The sequence below is a fragment of the Mus musculus genome, chromosome 11 (genome assembly GCF_000001635.26).
Source record: "Mus musculus strain C57BL/6J chromosome 11, GRCm38.p6 C57BL/6J".
Taxonomy (NCBI): Eukaryota; Metazoa; Chordata; class Mammalia; order Rodentia; family Muridae; genus Mus; species Mus musculus.
The window spans coordinates 69,619,116-69,632,148 of record NC_000077.6 but is presented as its reverse complement, the minus strand read 5'-3'; the positions used below and the strand labels follow the sequence as shown (position 1 = coordinate 69,632,148).

Sequence of the window (13,033 nt, the reverse complement as noted above, 5' to 3'; positions counted from 1 at the left end):
CAGGAAAAACTGTCATGGAGTAACAAAAGAGAGAGAGAGAGATGGCTCGAATACGAAGCTTAACGGGAATTGTATTCCTAGACCACAAAATGGAAGGAGATATCCTCCTGCAAGTTGTCTCCTGAACATCATACATATAACATCACTCGTGGTCACCCACACGTATAACAGATTTTTTTTTTTTTTTTGTAAAAATAAGGGGTGTGAGGTGGAGAGATGGCTCAGTGGTTAAGAGCACTGACTACTCTTCCAGAGGTATTGAGTTAAATTCCCAGCAACCCCATGGTGGCTCACAATCATCTATAATGGGAACTGGTACCCTATTCTGGTGTATTTGAAAACAGCAATAGTGTACTCATATACATTAAATAAATACTTAACAAAATAAAATAGGATCAGTGTTCAAACTACAGGTTGTGTCGTCAAGATTTAAGCTGCCACCACAATGATTGAGGCTGCTAACAACAACCTTCTTGGAAAGGAAGTCAGGGTTAAATGCAACACAGATGACACCATCAGAAACTTGAAGAACTTGATAGCGGCCCAATGGTACAGGAGTTTGAAGGACCACGTGTCTCTGGGAGATTATCAAATCCACAGTGGGATGAACCAGAGCTCTGTGACCAAGAAAGGGAGATTCCTCCTCCTCCCCCAGCCCTGCCTTCCTCTTCCACGTTCATTTGACACTGGTAATAGATTCTCATTTTAAACAATTCACATGAATTAAAATTTTGATGCTGAAAAAAAAAAAAAAGACCCAGACCCGAGGTTTTATTTTGTGTCTTGAGGTGTTTTGAAAACTCTGGCCCTTTCTGCCATATTCCCTTGCCGCCACCATGGTGCGAATGAATGTTCTGGCAGAGGCTTTCAAGAGCTTCCACAACACTGAGAAGAGAGGCAAACACCAGGTCCTCATCAGGCTGTGTTGTAAAGTCATTGTTCGGTTCTTCGATGGTGAAGCACGGCTACACTAGTGAATTCGAGGTCATTGATGATCACAGAGCTGGGAAGATCGTTGTGAACCTCACAGGAAGGTTGAACAAGCGTGGAGTTATAAGCCCTAGATTTGATGTTCGATTCAAAGACCTTGAGAAATAAATTGCAGAACGATCTGCTCCCATCGCAGCAATTTGGTTTCATTGTGCTGACAACCTCGGCTGGCATCATGGACCATGGAGAAGGGAGACGAAAACGTACAGGAGGGAAAAATCCTGGGGTTATTTTTTTAAATGTAAAGCATAAATAAAAAGCCTTCGTGGATTGTGGAGGAAAAAAAAGGAAAAAAAAAGAAAACTCTGGCTGGCCTGGAACTCAATATGTAGGCCAAGCTGGCCACAAACTCACAAAGACCCCTCACCTGCTCTGCCTTCCCAGTACTAGGATTAAAGTCAGATACCACAGGCCTGACACGTAATGCTGTTTAAATTATTTTTAAAGTTTCCTGGCATGGTGGCACATGCTTTTGATCCCAGCACTTGAGAGGCAGAGACAGGCAGATCTCTGCTGAGTTTCAGCTTGGTCTACACAGTGAGTTACAAGACAACCAGGACTATATAGAAAGACTCTGCCTAAATAAATAATAAAAAATATTTCTGTTAAGATCTTTCATTAGCAGTAGGCAGAGGCTGGTGGACCTTTGTGAGTTTACGACCATGCTGGTCTACTTGTGAGCTTCAGAACAGCCATGGATACATAGTGATAGTGGCTCAAAAACAACAACAAAAGAATTGTTTTTAAAACCTGGGAGATGTCTCAGTAGCCAGAGGTAGTCACCGTCAAGGCTGACAACCTGAGTTCAATCTCTAGGCCCCATATGGTGGAAAGTTAAAAGGTAATTCCCACACATTTCTCTCTGGTCCACGATCATGTATATGTGGCCACAGAAAATAAATACAAAATAGTCAAAGGTAACCATCTAGAATTCAGTTCTAGGAGACATCACATCCCTTCTGGCCTCTGTGGGCATCCAGCACACATGTGCTGCACATACCTACATGCAGGTAAAACACTCATGTGCATAAAATTAAAGAGAAAAAAGCCAGGGTTGGATTGCTTAGCAGTTAAGAGGTAATTCCTGTATTTCCAGAGGTCCTGAGTTCAATTTCTGACAACTACATGGTAGCTCATAACCATCTATAGTGTGATCTGGTGCCCTCTTCTGGCCTACAGGTGTACATGCAGATAGAGCACTCACATTAAATAAATAAACCGTAACAACAACAACAACAACAAAAAGCCTAACTATTAGGAGTTGGCATAACATCCACAATGTTCTGTGCAGGGGCAAAATGAACTCTACACACTTACAAAAATAAATGTGTGTTTTTTAATATGTCCTATTAAGCCAGGTAGTGGTGGTTGCACGACTTTGGGCCCAGCAGTTGGGAGGCAGAGGCAGGTTTGAGGATAGCCTAGTCTACAAAGTGAGTTCCAGGACATCCAGGACTAACTAGAAAAACCCTGTCTTGCAAAACACGGGCCGGATGTGATGGCGCACGCCTTTGATCCCAGCACTCGGGAGGCAGAGGCAGGTGGATTTCTGAGTTCGAGGCCAGACTGGTCTACAAAGTGAGTTCCAAGACAGCCAGGACTATATAGAGAAACCCTGTCTCGAAAAACCCCCCCCAAAAAAAAGAAAGAAAAAGAAAAGAAAATGTCCTATTAAGCACAGTAGTTGTCTTCTGTAATTCTAACATTTGAGAGTCAGAGGAAAAAGAATTGCAAGTTTCAAGCCAGCCTGAGAGACGTAACAAGACTACAAACATACTAAATAAGTAGAAATAATATGCTCTGTCAGAGGGCAGATTGCCTATATTTATTATTGTTGTTGTTGTTATTAGTGTGCATGTAATGTGTACCTGATGTATATGTGTGGGAAAACAACTCTTTGGATTCTGAATTATAGAGTAGAATCGAGGCCAGTCTGTGCAACTTAATGAGACCCTAACTCAAAACTAAAAGAGGTGTGTGTGTCTAGCTAAGTAGTAGTACACATGCCATGGCAGATGTAAGACCCTAGGTTCGATCATGGAAAGACAAACATTACATATTTTCTCTCACAGAACTTGTGTTTAAATATGTATGTATACACATAATGAAAGTGGAAGCAGGTTATTAGGGAAGAGGAAGAAGGTAATGGACTGAAATATAACACTGAATTAATTTCCTCAGAGAATCGAGATTCAACAGCATATATACATATATGCTCATATATAGGGCACGAAAATGAAAGCAAGACTCTGAGAAGAGCACCAGTGGGGGAAAGAAATGGGTGAAGGCTGTGGACAGGTATATTATGGGCACATGTATTTAATATGCTAATTAAAACAAAAATTTAAAACAGGCTTGAGAACTTCCAGAAAGCTGAATATGGGGCAAGGACGCCCCAACTTAGTGCTCCTATTCCTTACCCAAAATACATCTTTATCTGTAACCTGGGCAGTAACATCTTTAATAATAAACTGTAACCTTGTTTGCTAATTGTGTGGGCCATCCTAGCAGATTCATTGGATCCGAAGAGCGGCTGTGCTAACCTGATTTATAACTGGCTGGTCAGAGGCATTGCTAGAACAACCTGGGACTTGACTCTGGCAGCTGAACTCAATGAAATGGGCAATTGTGGACACTGAGCCCACAACCTGTGGGATGTGCGCCCTCTACAGGCAGATGGTGCAAGAACAGTTGGGTTCGATGATTTCCCATTAATGTTAGCTGTGCATGCATGTAAGGATGTGGCCATTCATGTACTTGCAAGGGAACAGAGGTTAGAGGTCAGAGGTTAGAGGTCAAGGGCCCCCTCAACCAATTTTCATTTCTTTTTAAGTTTTGTTATATTCATTTGTTGAGGGCACACGCACCATCGCACGACTAGCGAGATTCTGGAGATGTAGTTCAGACCCTCAGACAGAATCATCTCAGAGCCGCACCATCTTATTTATGTATTTGGTTGGTTTTGTTTTCTCTTCTTTTTGAGTCATGGTCTCTCTACATAGCCCTAGCTATCCTGGAACTCACAGAGATCCACTGGCCTCTACTTCTGGAGTGCCTGAATCAGAGGCCTGCTTGACCACCCTTGGTACTACCATGGTTTTTTTGAGATAGGGCCTCTCAGTGAACCCGGATCTCACCCACTCCTGTCTCTTCCTCCCCAGCACTGAGATTCCCGTGCACACTGCAGTACCAGTCTCTTATGTAAGTGATAAAGGTTCAAATGTAGGTCCTCATACTTCCCAGGCAAGGATTTACTGATTGAACCTCCTCCTCCTCCTCCTCCTTCTTCTACTATTTGTTTGTTTGTTTGTTTATATATGAGTACACTGTCTCTTAGACATGCCAGAAGAGGGCATTGGATCCCATTGCAGGTGGTGGTGAGCCACCATGTGGTGGCTGGGAATTGAACTCAGGACCTCTGGAAAAGCAGTCAGTGCTCTTTTAACCGCTGAGCCATCTCTCCAGTCCTTGAACCATCTTCTTAGGCCCTCCTATAATTACGTTTTGTTTTGTTTTGTCTTGTTTTTTTTTTTCTTAGTTTTTCCAAACAGGGTTTCTCTCTGTCCTGGAACTCACTCTGTAGACCAGGCTGGCCTCGAACTCAAAGATGCACCTTGGGCTGGAGAGATGGCTCAGAGGTTAAGTGCACTGTCTGCTCTTCCAGAGGTCCTGAGTTCAAATCCCAGCAACCACATGGTGGCTCACAACCATCTATAATGAGATCTGACGCCCTCTTCTGGATTCTCTGAAGACAGCTATATATATACACGTATATACGTATATATAATAAATAAATAAATCTCTGGGCCAGAGCAAACAGGGCGGAAGCGAGCAACCATCCATAATGAGATCTGACGCCCTCCGAAGACAGCTACAGTGTATTTACATATAATAAATAAATTAATCTTTAAAAAAAAAAAAACCGATCCACCTGCCTTTGCCTCCCAAGTGTTGGGATTAAAGGTATGCACCACCACTGCTGGGCTCCCTTCTATAATTGTTAAGGTCACAACAGTATTCTGTTGATGAAGGTGATTAAAAGTACAGAAAAACTGGATTTGCCTCTTGTTTAATAGAGCCAGAAGTGAATGTTCTCTTGGCTGAGTTGTATTTTTAAAATTAATCAGAAAGGGCTGGAGAGATGGCTCGGTGGTTAAGAGCCCTGACTGCTCTCCCACAGCATCTGTAATGGGGTCTGACGGGGTCCATGCAGAAGGAGCACTTATACATTAAGTAAATAAATATTTATAAAATAAATATTGAGTATTGAATCCAGAGGAGTCTATCTGCTACAAAATTCTGGAATTGAGAAGGTATGATTTAATGGTCTTTCAAAAATGTAAACATGTGTTTTGGGGTTGTTTGTTTGTTTGGAGACAGGGTTTCTCTGTGTAGCCCTGGCTGTCCTGGAACTCACTCTGTAGACCAGGCTGACCTCAAACTCAGAAATCCACCTGCCGCTACCTCCCAAGCGCTGGGATTAAAGGCATGTGCCACCACTGCCCGGCTGCTTAAATTATTTTTAATGTATTTGTTTAACTTAATGGGTGTTTTGCCTGAATATATGCATGTATACCATGTGTGGTCCTGTGGCCAGGTAGATGTAGGGAATCAAAACCTGATCCCCTAGAGAAGCACAAACTGCTTTTAGCCACTGAGCCATTTCCCAGCCCTTTACATTGAAATCAAACCCAGGGCTTACCAATGACTAGGCAGGTGCTCTTCCTAGCCCCAACAGTTTTTGCTTTGTTTGTTTTTGATGAGGATTTATTTATTGTGTATTTTATGAATATAACCCTTTGTCTGCATTCATGCCTACACACCAGAAAGGAGCATCAAATCCCATGATATACACTACTGAGCTGACATGTGGGTACTGGGAATTGAACTCAAGACCTTTGAGCCATCTTTCTAGCCCCTCAGTGCATTGTCCTTTTTTTTTTTTTTAAAGATTTATTTATTGATTATATGTAAGTACACTGTAGCTGTCTTCAGACACTCCAGAAGAGGGAGTCAGATTTCGTTAGGGATGGTTATGAGCCACCATGTGGTTGCTGGGATTTGAACTCTGGACCTTCGGAAGAGTAGTCGGGTGCTCTTACCCACTGAGCCATCTCACCAGCCCGCATTGTCCTTTCTTTTTTCTTCCTCTTTTTTCTCTTCCCCCACCTACCCACCCCCATCTGTAATGGTATCTGATGCCCTCTTCTAGTGTGTCTAAAAACAGCAACAGTGTACTCACATAAAACAACAAATGAATGTATTCTTTACTATGTGTCTGGGTGTTTTGCTAGTGTGTATGTCTGTGCACCATGAGCATGCAGTGCCTATGCACCAGTAGAACTAGCCATGGCATCCTTGTGTCTCAACACACAAAATGGATGGATGTTAAAAAATAAATAAAATAAAATAAAATAAAATAAAATAAAATAAAATAAAAAGAGGGCTGGAGAGATGGCTCAGCAGTTAAGAGCACTAACTGCTCTTCCAGAGGATCAAAGTTCAATTCCTAGCACCCACATTGCAGCTCACAACCATCTCTACCTCCAAGATCTGACACCCTCACACAGACATACATGCAGGTAAAATACCAATGCACATAAAAGCAAAATAAATTATTTTTAGAATTTAAAAAATAGGGGGCTGGAGAGATGGCTCAGTGGTTAAGAGCACCGACTGCTCTTCTGAAGGTCCTGAGTTCAAATTCCAGCAAACACATGGTGGCTCACAACCATCCGTAATGAGATCTGACACCCTCTTCTGGTGCATCTGAAGACAGCTACAGTGTACTTAGATATAATAATAAATAAATCTTTTTAAAAATTTTTAAAAATAAAAAGGAAACAAGGAACCAGGGGTGGTGGTGCATGCCTTTAACTCCAGCACTTGGGAGGCAGAGGCAGGCAGATTTCTGAGTTCAAGGCCAGCCTGGTCTACAGAGTGAGTTCCAGGACAGCCAGGGGTACACAGAGAAACCCTGTCTCGAAAAACCAAAAAAAAAAAAAAAGGAAACAAGGGCTGGGGACGCGTATCTCAGTTGTTAGGTTGAATGTCCTCTGTCCCATCCCTAACACCTCCATGAAATGGGCAAGGTGGGAACACCTGCTATCTCCTGCAGAGCATGGAAAGGCCAAGGTTGTTCTTGGCTACACACCAGGAGTGGGAGGTCAGGGTGGGCTTCAAAACAACAAGACAAAAGAGGACTGTAGTGATGGCACACACTTTTAATCCCACACTCTCAAGGCAGAAGAGGTAAATCTGTGAGTTCTAAGCCAGTCTGGTGGTCTACATAAGGAGTTCCAGACCAGCCAGAGCTACATAGTGTAGATAGATCCTGTCTAAAAAAAAAAAAAAGGGCTGGGCAGTGGTGGTACACACCTTTAATCCCAGCACTTGGGAGGCAGAGGCAGGCGGATTTTTTTTTAAAAGATTTATTTATTATTTTATGTAAGTACACTGTAGCTGTCTTCAGACACACCAGAAGAGGGAGTCAGATCTTGTTATGGATGGTTGTGAGCCACCATGTGGTTGCTGGGATTTGAACTCTGGACCTTTGGAAGAGCAGTCAGGTGCTCTTACCCACTGAGCCATCTCACCAGCCTAGCAGGCGGATTTCTGAGTTCCAGGCCAGCCTGGTCCTCAGAGTGAGTTCCAGAACAGTCAGGGCTACACAGAGAAACCCTGTCTCGAAAAAACCAAAAAACAAACAAACAAACAAAACCAACCAACCAAACAAACAAACAAAAAAAAAGAAAGAAAGAGGGAACTGGAAAGATGGCTCAGTGGTTAAAAGCAGACTGCTCCTCCAGAGGTCCTGAGCTTCATTCCCAGTGTTTTAAAGATTTGTTTTGTTTTTTTTTAATTTTTTTTTTTAATGAAACAAGTCTCACTTTCCCTGGTGGGCCCCCAAACCCCTGAGCTGGAGGTTTTTATACTCCCGGCTCCCCAGTACCATGCATCATACCTACCTAGTAGAGGTTGATTAGTCAAGGGGAGGCAATTGCTCCTTCCCAGTGTCCCTTGAAATGCTGACGGCAGCGCACAGTCTGCGGCCTTTATCGCATTAGTCCTAAAATATCTTTGGGTTCCAAAGATGAATGACAAGCTTGATATACCATTGCTTATTCCCTCTTGTTCTTTTTTTTTTTTTTTTTTTTTTTCTAACAGGCTAGAGGCAAGACTAGGGTGCCCAGAGTCCTTGAGGCCTCCATGACCCCTGCCTCTTTGGCTGTCCCAGCCCTCATCAGAACAATGTTCAAATAGAAGGGCTTCAAAATGGCTGCAGCATCACATCCTCTACCCATGAGGGCAAAGCAAGTATTTTATTTGTGGTTCCTAATAAGGCTTCTCCCTCTTCCACTCTTTCTGTACTTCAGGAGTCTGCACCCTGGGAGGCCTCTGGGTGAGCGAGCGTCTGTCTGGGTCAGTGCCTATGGTTATGGTCTTAGGAAAACTTGATATGGTGATCCCAAAGAAGAGGCAGGAGAGAGAGGGCGTAAGTCAGCGTCCTGCCAACTCCCTCATTGCCTCGCCTTCAAATCGAAAGGAGAGCCAGCCTTCCGATTCAGTCAGATCTTGAGCCCCTAGAAATTTGTACAAGTTCACGGCCTTCTTGTTCCAATCCAGAACTGCCAGGCGGAACTGGGAGCAACCCTTATTCAGGGCAACCTGTAGAAGACATACGCTTACTGCACAGGGCTCAAAAACTAATGGCTGGCACACACCTTTAATCCCAGCACCTTTAATTCCTGCAGAGGCAGGCAGACCTCTGAGTTGGAGGCCAGCCTGGTCTACAGAGCAAGTTCTAGGACAATCAGGACTACACAGAGAAACCCTGTCTTGAACAACAAACAATAAAAAGAAAAATCTTTCTCATCCCCCTCATTCAACCTCGACACTCCCACTTACGTGACTGATTGATTGATTGATTGATTGATGGTTTGGCTGACTGGCTGGCTTTCGTTTGGGGGCGGTAACTAGTTTGTAAGCCCCACCCCTTTGCTCACCTCAGCCACCTTTTTGATTATTTTGGTACCAATCCCTTGACCTATAGTGGAGAAAGGGACAGGAAGGACTATTATTTGAGTTGAAAGGGTATCAAAGGAAACTATAATCTGAGGTTGGGGTAATGGGATAGGTCTGAGGACTGTTCATTGGGTCTGTGGGCATTCTGTCCATCCTTAGCCCCAGCCAGTACCCCGATATTGCGGCATCACATAGATGTCTTCCAGATAAACGTTTCGTCCGGTCCATGTGCTATAGATGAAGTAGTACAGCCCATAGCCCACCACAAGGGACCCTGAAAATGAGAGAGAAGAGTGAGGCTTTTGGGAGGAAAAACACGGAGGATAACTGCAGGCTTCCTTACCTTGTGACTCCCCAGGTGCTGGGATAATCTCTGCCACCAAACAGTGAAAGAAAGGGTTCTCTCCAAAGCCATCTGCTCGCAGAGCTATAAAGATTGGAGGTATGACAAAAAAGGCAGAGATGGGCCGGGAAAAACCGGAACTTGGAGTAAAGCCCAGTCCAGTAGTTACGATCTTAGGACTCCATCCTTCCACCCCATCACCCGCCCCCCATCTCAATCAGGACCCAGGTGCACAGCCTCACCCACCTTCTTCACTGATCTTCACCTGATGGGACAGTTTCTCGAACTCTGCCAGTTCCTATAACAGGGGTACCAAAACAACATTAAGGCAGGAAGGTCCTGATCTCTGAGAACAGGGTCCAAAGGTGCACCCTCATTTCTGACTCCCCAACTCCAGCCAAACTGCTCCCAGCCCCCCACCCCCACCCCGCACTGTTTTTCCAAACCGCAGTCTTTACCCGGATCATCCTCATAATGTCTCCACAATCGCTCTCCCTGGCCTCTCGGATTCGCGTGGAAGCCATTCCGAGCCTCACTGTCAAAAATCAAAGATCACAGACAACTCCCACGTTTGCAGAACCGCGGAGGTCTGGTCTCAAAGCTCAGGTCTCAAAGTGCTGGGAGCGAGGGGCAGAAGAAATGCTAGAAGCTTCTAGACAAGATTCTGGCACCAACCGGTCTCAGCTGGGAGGATTAGCCGGCCTGGTGGTCTCTTCTGCCAGAAAAGGCCTTAAATTCTGAGCCCCCTCCGGGCCTCCCTGCAGCCAATCAGCTTGCTGCTTACGACCATTTCCCCACCCCCACCCCCTGGTCCCGCCTCGCCTCGCTGTCCAGTGACTGGACTCTGCGCCGGACTACTTAAGCTTCCTGTTTGTTTGTTTATTTTTTGTATTTTGTATTTTATTTATTTATTTTGGTTTTTCGAGACAGGGTTTCTCTGTGTAGCCTTGGCTATCCAGTCTGTGTCGTACATACCTCAAGCTTAAAAGTCCTCCCCTACCCTGCTTTAGTTAGAGTACACTCCAGTTAGCTGCTTTAGTTTTCACTCTTAGCCGTCTAATCACTGGGGCATCCCCGACCCTGAGGGAGCCCAAGACCCCCGACCGGTTCCTGTAGCTGTCTTTGGTAGTGGAAGCCCTGTGCTATGCCTCTGGCAGCTTTTCCTCCTTCCCTTCTTTGGTTCTAGGCATTAAATCCAGTACTCAGGACATGCTGAAAAAAGCCCTACACTTGATTCCTATAGCTGTTTTGTGGCTCATAATGGTGTCCTCAAAGGGACAGTTGTGTTTTGACGTTTCCTCATTAGGTTCTGTTAACAAATCCCTGTAATTAACAGTAACAGCAGGTCCCTTATTCTTTTTTCTCCTTTATATCTGATAGGGTTTGTTGTTGTTGTTGTTGTTTTGTGGTTTTTTTGTTTGTTTGTTTTTTGTTTTTGAGAGGCTGGCCTCGAACTCAGAAATCCACCTGCCTCTGCCTCCCAAGTGCTAGGATTAAAGGCGTGCGCCACCAAGCCAGGCCTGATAGGGTTTTCAGGGAGTGGAAGATTTTCCTGGATATGTAGCCCAGGCTAGGCTCAAATTTGCTGTGTAGCCAAGGATGATCTAGAACTACTGATTTTCCTGCCTCTACCTCCCCAGTGCTGGGATTATGTATATCACTATATCTGACTTAGCCTCAAACCTTTGATGTTCTGGGCTCAATACCCCTTTGTTCTCCAGTAGCAACTGGGGCTACAATCTTGTGCCACCGTGTCCACCTCTTTTTTTGCTTTGTTTTTGTTTTTGTTTTTTTGAGACAAAGAGTCTCACTCTAACACCCATGCTGGCCTGAAACTCATGATACAGCTGAGGCTCTCCTCAAACTCAAAGCAGCCTCTTATCTCTTACAACTTCTCCAGTGTCAAGTGTTTGGGTTGTCGGTGTGAGCACCACGCCCACTCAGCCTTGAGTTCTTATTTTATTTTCAGTGAGTGAGTGTGCTGTCTGTGCAGTTGTGCTTGCTGGTGCATGCGAATTCTCGGGGAGCAAGAAGTCTAGGTTGAATCTCTTCTTCAGTTACTCTGAGAAAGAGAGAGAGAGAGAGAGAGAGAGAGAGAGAGAAAGAGAGAGAGAGGCCTTCCACCAAGAAGCCTGGAGCTCAGCAGTCAATCCTGCTAGGCAGGCTGGCCTCTGTACCCTCTACTGCTCCATCTTCCCCAGCGCTAGGGTCAAAGGTGTGTGCCACTCAGTCCAGGTGGATTGTAGGTGTGGGCCATCCAAACTTACAGCTTCCTGTTTGCACAGCAAGCTCTCTACTCTGGAGTTCTTTCCCCAACCAAGTCTTGAACTCTGGATCTGAGCCTCAGTAGCTTTGATTACATTCCCTCCCCCCACCTCTACCCCGCTACATCTGTTTTTGTTTGTTTGTTTGTTTGTTTTTGTGTGTGTGGGTATGGAGTGTTTGTGCCTGCACTGTATATATGTCCACCACGTTTGTCTCAGGATCCCTCAGGGGATAGGAGAGGATGTCCATTCCCTAGAACTGTACTTGTGGGTTGCTATGTGGGTTCCGGAAATTGATCCCAAGTCCTCTGCAAGAGCAGCCAGCACTCTCAACTACTGAGCCACCTCTCTAAATCATCTCTCCAACTGCCTTTTATATTTTTATCTATCTATCTATCTATCTATCTATCTATCTATCTATCTATCTATCTATCTACCTACCTACCTACCTATCCATCCATCCATCCATCCATCTATCTATCTATCTTACATATGTATTGGTGTTTTGCCTGCATATCTGTCTGTGTGTGGGTGTTGGGTCCCCAGGAAGTGGAGTTATAGACAGTTGTGAGCTGAGAATTGAACCTGGGTTCTCTGCAAGAGCAGCTAGTGCTCTTAACCACTGAGCCCTCTCTCCAGCTCCATGCTTTTTTTTTTTTTTAATGTGTGTATTTCTAGGCTTAAGAAATGGTTCAGTGGTTAGAAGAAAGCAGTCAGGGGCTGGTGAGATGGCTCAGTGGGTAAGAGCACTCAACTGTTCTTCCGAAGGTCCAGAGTTCAAATCCCAGCAACCACATGGTGGCTCACAGCCATCTGTAACAAGATCTGATGCCCTCTTCTGGAGTGTCTGAAGACAGCTACAGTGTACTTACATATAATAAATAAATAAATAAATAAATAAATAAATAAATAAATAAAAGAAGAAAGCAATCATTGCTCTTCCAGACAACCTGAGTTGGGTGTTAGATTCCTTTTATAACTTTTTTTTTTCAAGGCAGGGTCTTACTATGTATCTTTGGTTGTCCTATATAGACCAGGCTGACCTCAAACTCACAGAGATGTGTCTGCTTCTGCCTCCTAAGTGCTGGGATTAAATGCCAGTGCCACTATGCCCAGCATAACTTCCTTTTTAAATATATAATTATAACTTTTTAAATTTTATTTTATGTGCATGGGTGTTTGCATATGTATCTGTGAACCACTTACATACCTGGTACCTACAGAGGCCAAAAAAAAAAAAAAAAAAAAAAAGGTGCTGGATTCCTTGGAACTAGAGTTATAAGCGATCACAGGAATAATGTGAACTGAACCCCAAGTCCTCTGTAAGAGCAGCCTGTGTCCTTTGCCACTGAGCCGTCTCACCATTTTTTTTTTTTTTGTTTTTTTGTTTTTTTTTTTTGAGGCTATGTAG

General features: G+C 44.2%; 1 protein-coding gene and 1 pseudogene across 5 annotated transcripts; one reads left to right on the top strand and one right to left on the bottom strand.

Annotated features, from left to right (window-relative positions):
- The first annotated feature begins 753 nt into the window (after nucleotides 1-753).
- On the top strand, nucleotides 754-1,246 carry Gm12308 (annotated as a pseudogene).
- A 6,870-nt stretch (nucleotides 1,247-8,116) lies between these two features.
- On the bottom strand, nucleotides 8,117-10,153 carry Sat2 (spermidine/spermine N1-acetyl transferase 2). 5 transcript variants are annotated; one of them, NM_001356468.1, is made up of 7 exons: nucleotides 10,034-10,097; nucleotides 9,817-9,893; nucleotides 9,605-9,656; nucleotides 9,359-9,442; nucleotides 9,188-9,289; nucleotides 8,997-9,037; nucleotides 8,271-8,658 (listed from the first exon to the last, which is right to left on the bottom strand). In NM_001356468.1, the coding sequence occupies exons 2-7, from the start codon at nucleotides 9,880-9,882 to the stop codon at nucleotides 8,491-8,493; spliced, it is 513 nt and encodes a 170-aa protein (NP_001343397.1). In that variant the 5' UTR covers nucleotides 9,883-9,893; nucleotides 10,034-10,097; the 3' UTR covers nucleotides 8,271-8,490. The 5 variants fall into 5 exon arrangements, with proteins under 5 accessions (XP_006534174.1, XP_006534173.1, NP_001343397.1 ...); XM_006534111.3 differs by having other exon boundaries at nucleotides 8,117-8,658; nucleotides 9,188-9,442; nucleotides 10,034-10,153; NM_026991.3 differs by having other exon boundaries at nucleotides 9,817-10,097.
- Between the last annotated feature and the right edge of the window lie 2,880 nt (nucleotides 10,154-13,033).

What these genes read in the sequence shown, in the direction of transcription:
- Sat2 (XM_006534111.3), bottom strand. Translation starts at nt 9,882, where the DNA reads ATGGCTTCCACGCGAATCCGAGAGGCCAGGGAGAGCGATTGTGGAGAC. An exon ending in ACATTATGAGGATGATCCGG is followed by an intron (nt 9,657 to 9,816) that starts GTAAAGACTGCG and finishes CCCCTGTTATAG; the next exon opens with GAACTGGCAGAGTTCGAGAA. An exon ending in TGTGATGCCGCAATATCGGG is followed by an intron (nt 9,038 to 9,187) that starts GTACTGGCTGGG and finishes TCTCCACTATAG; the next exon opens with GTCAAGGGATTGGTACCAAA.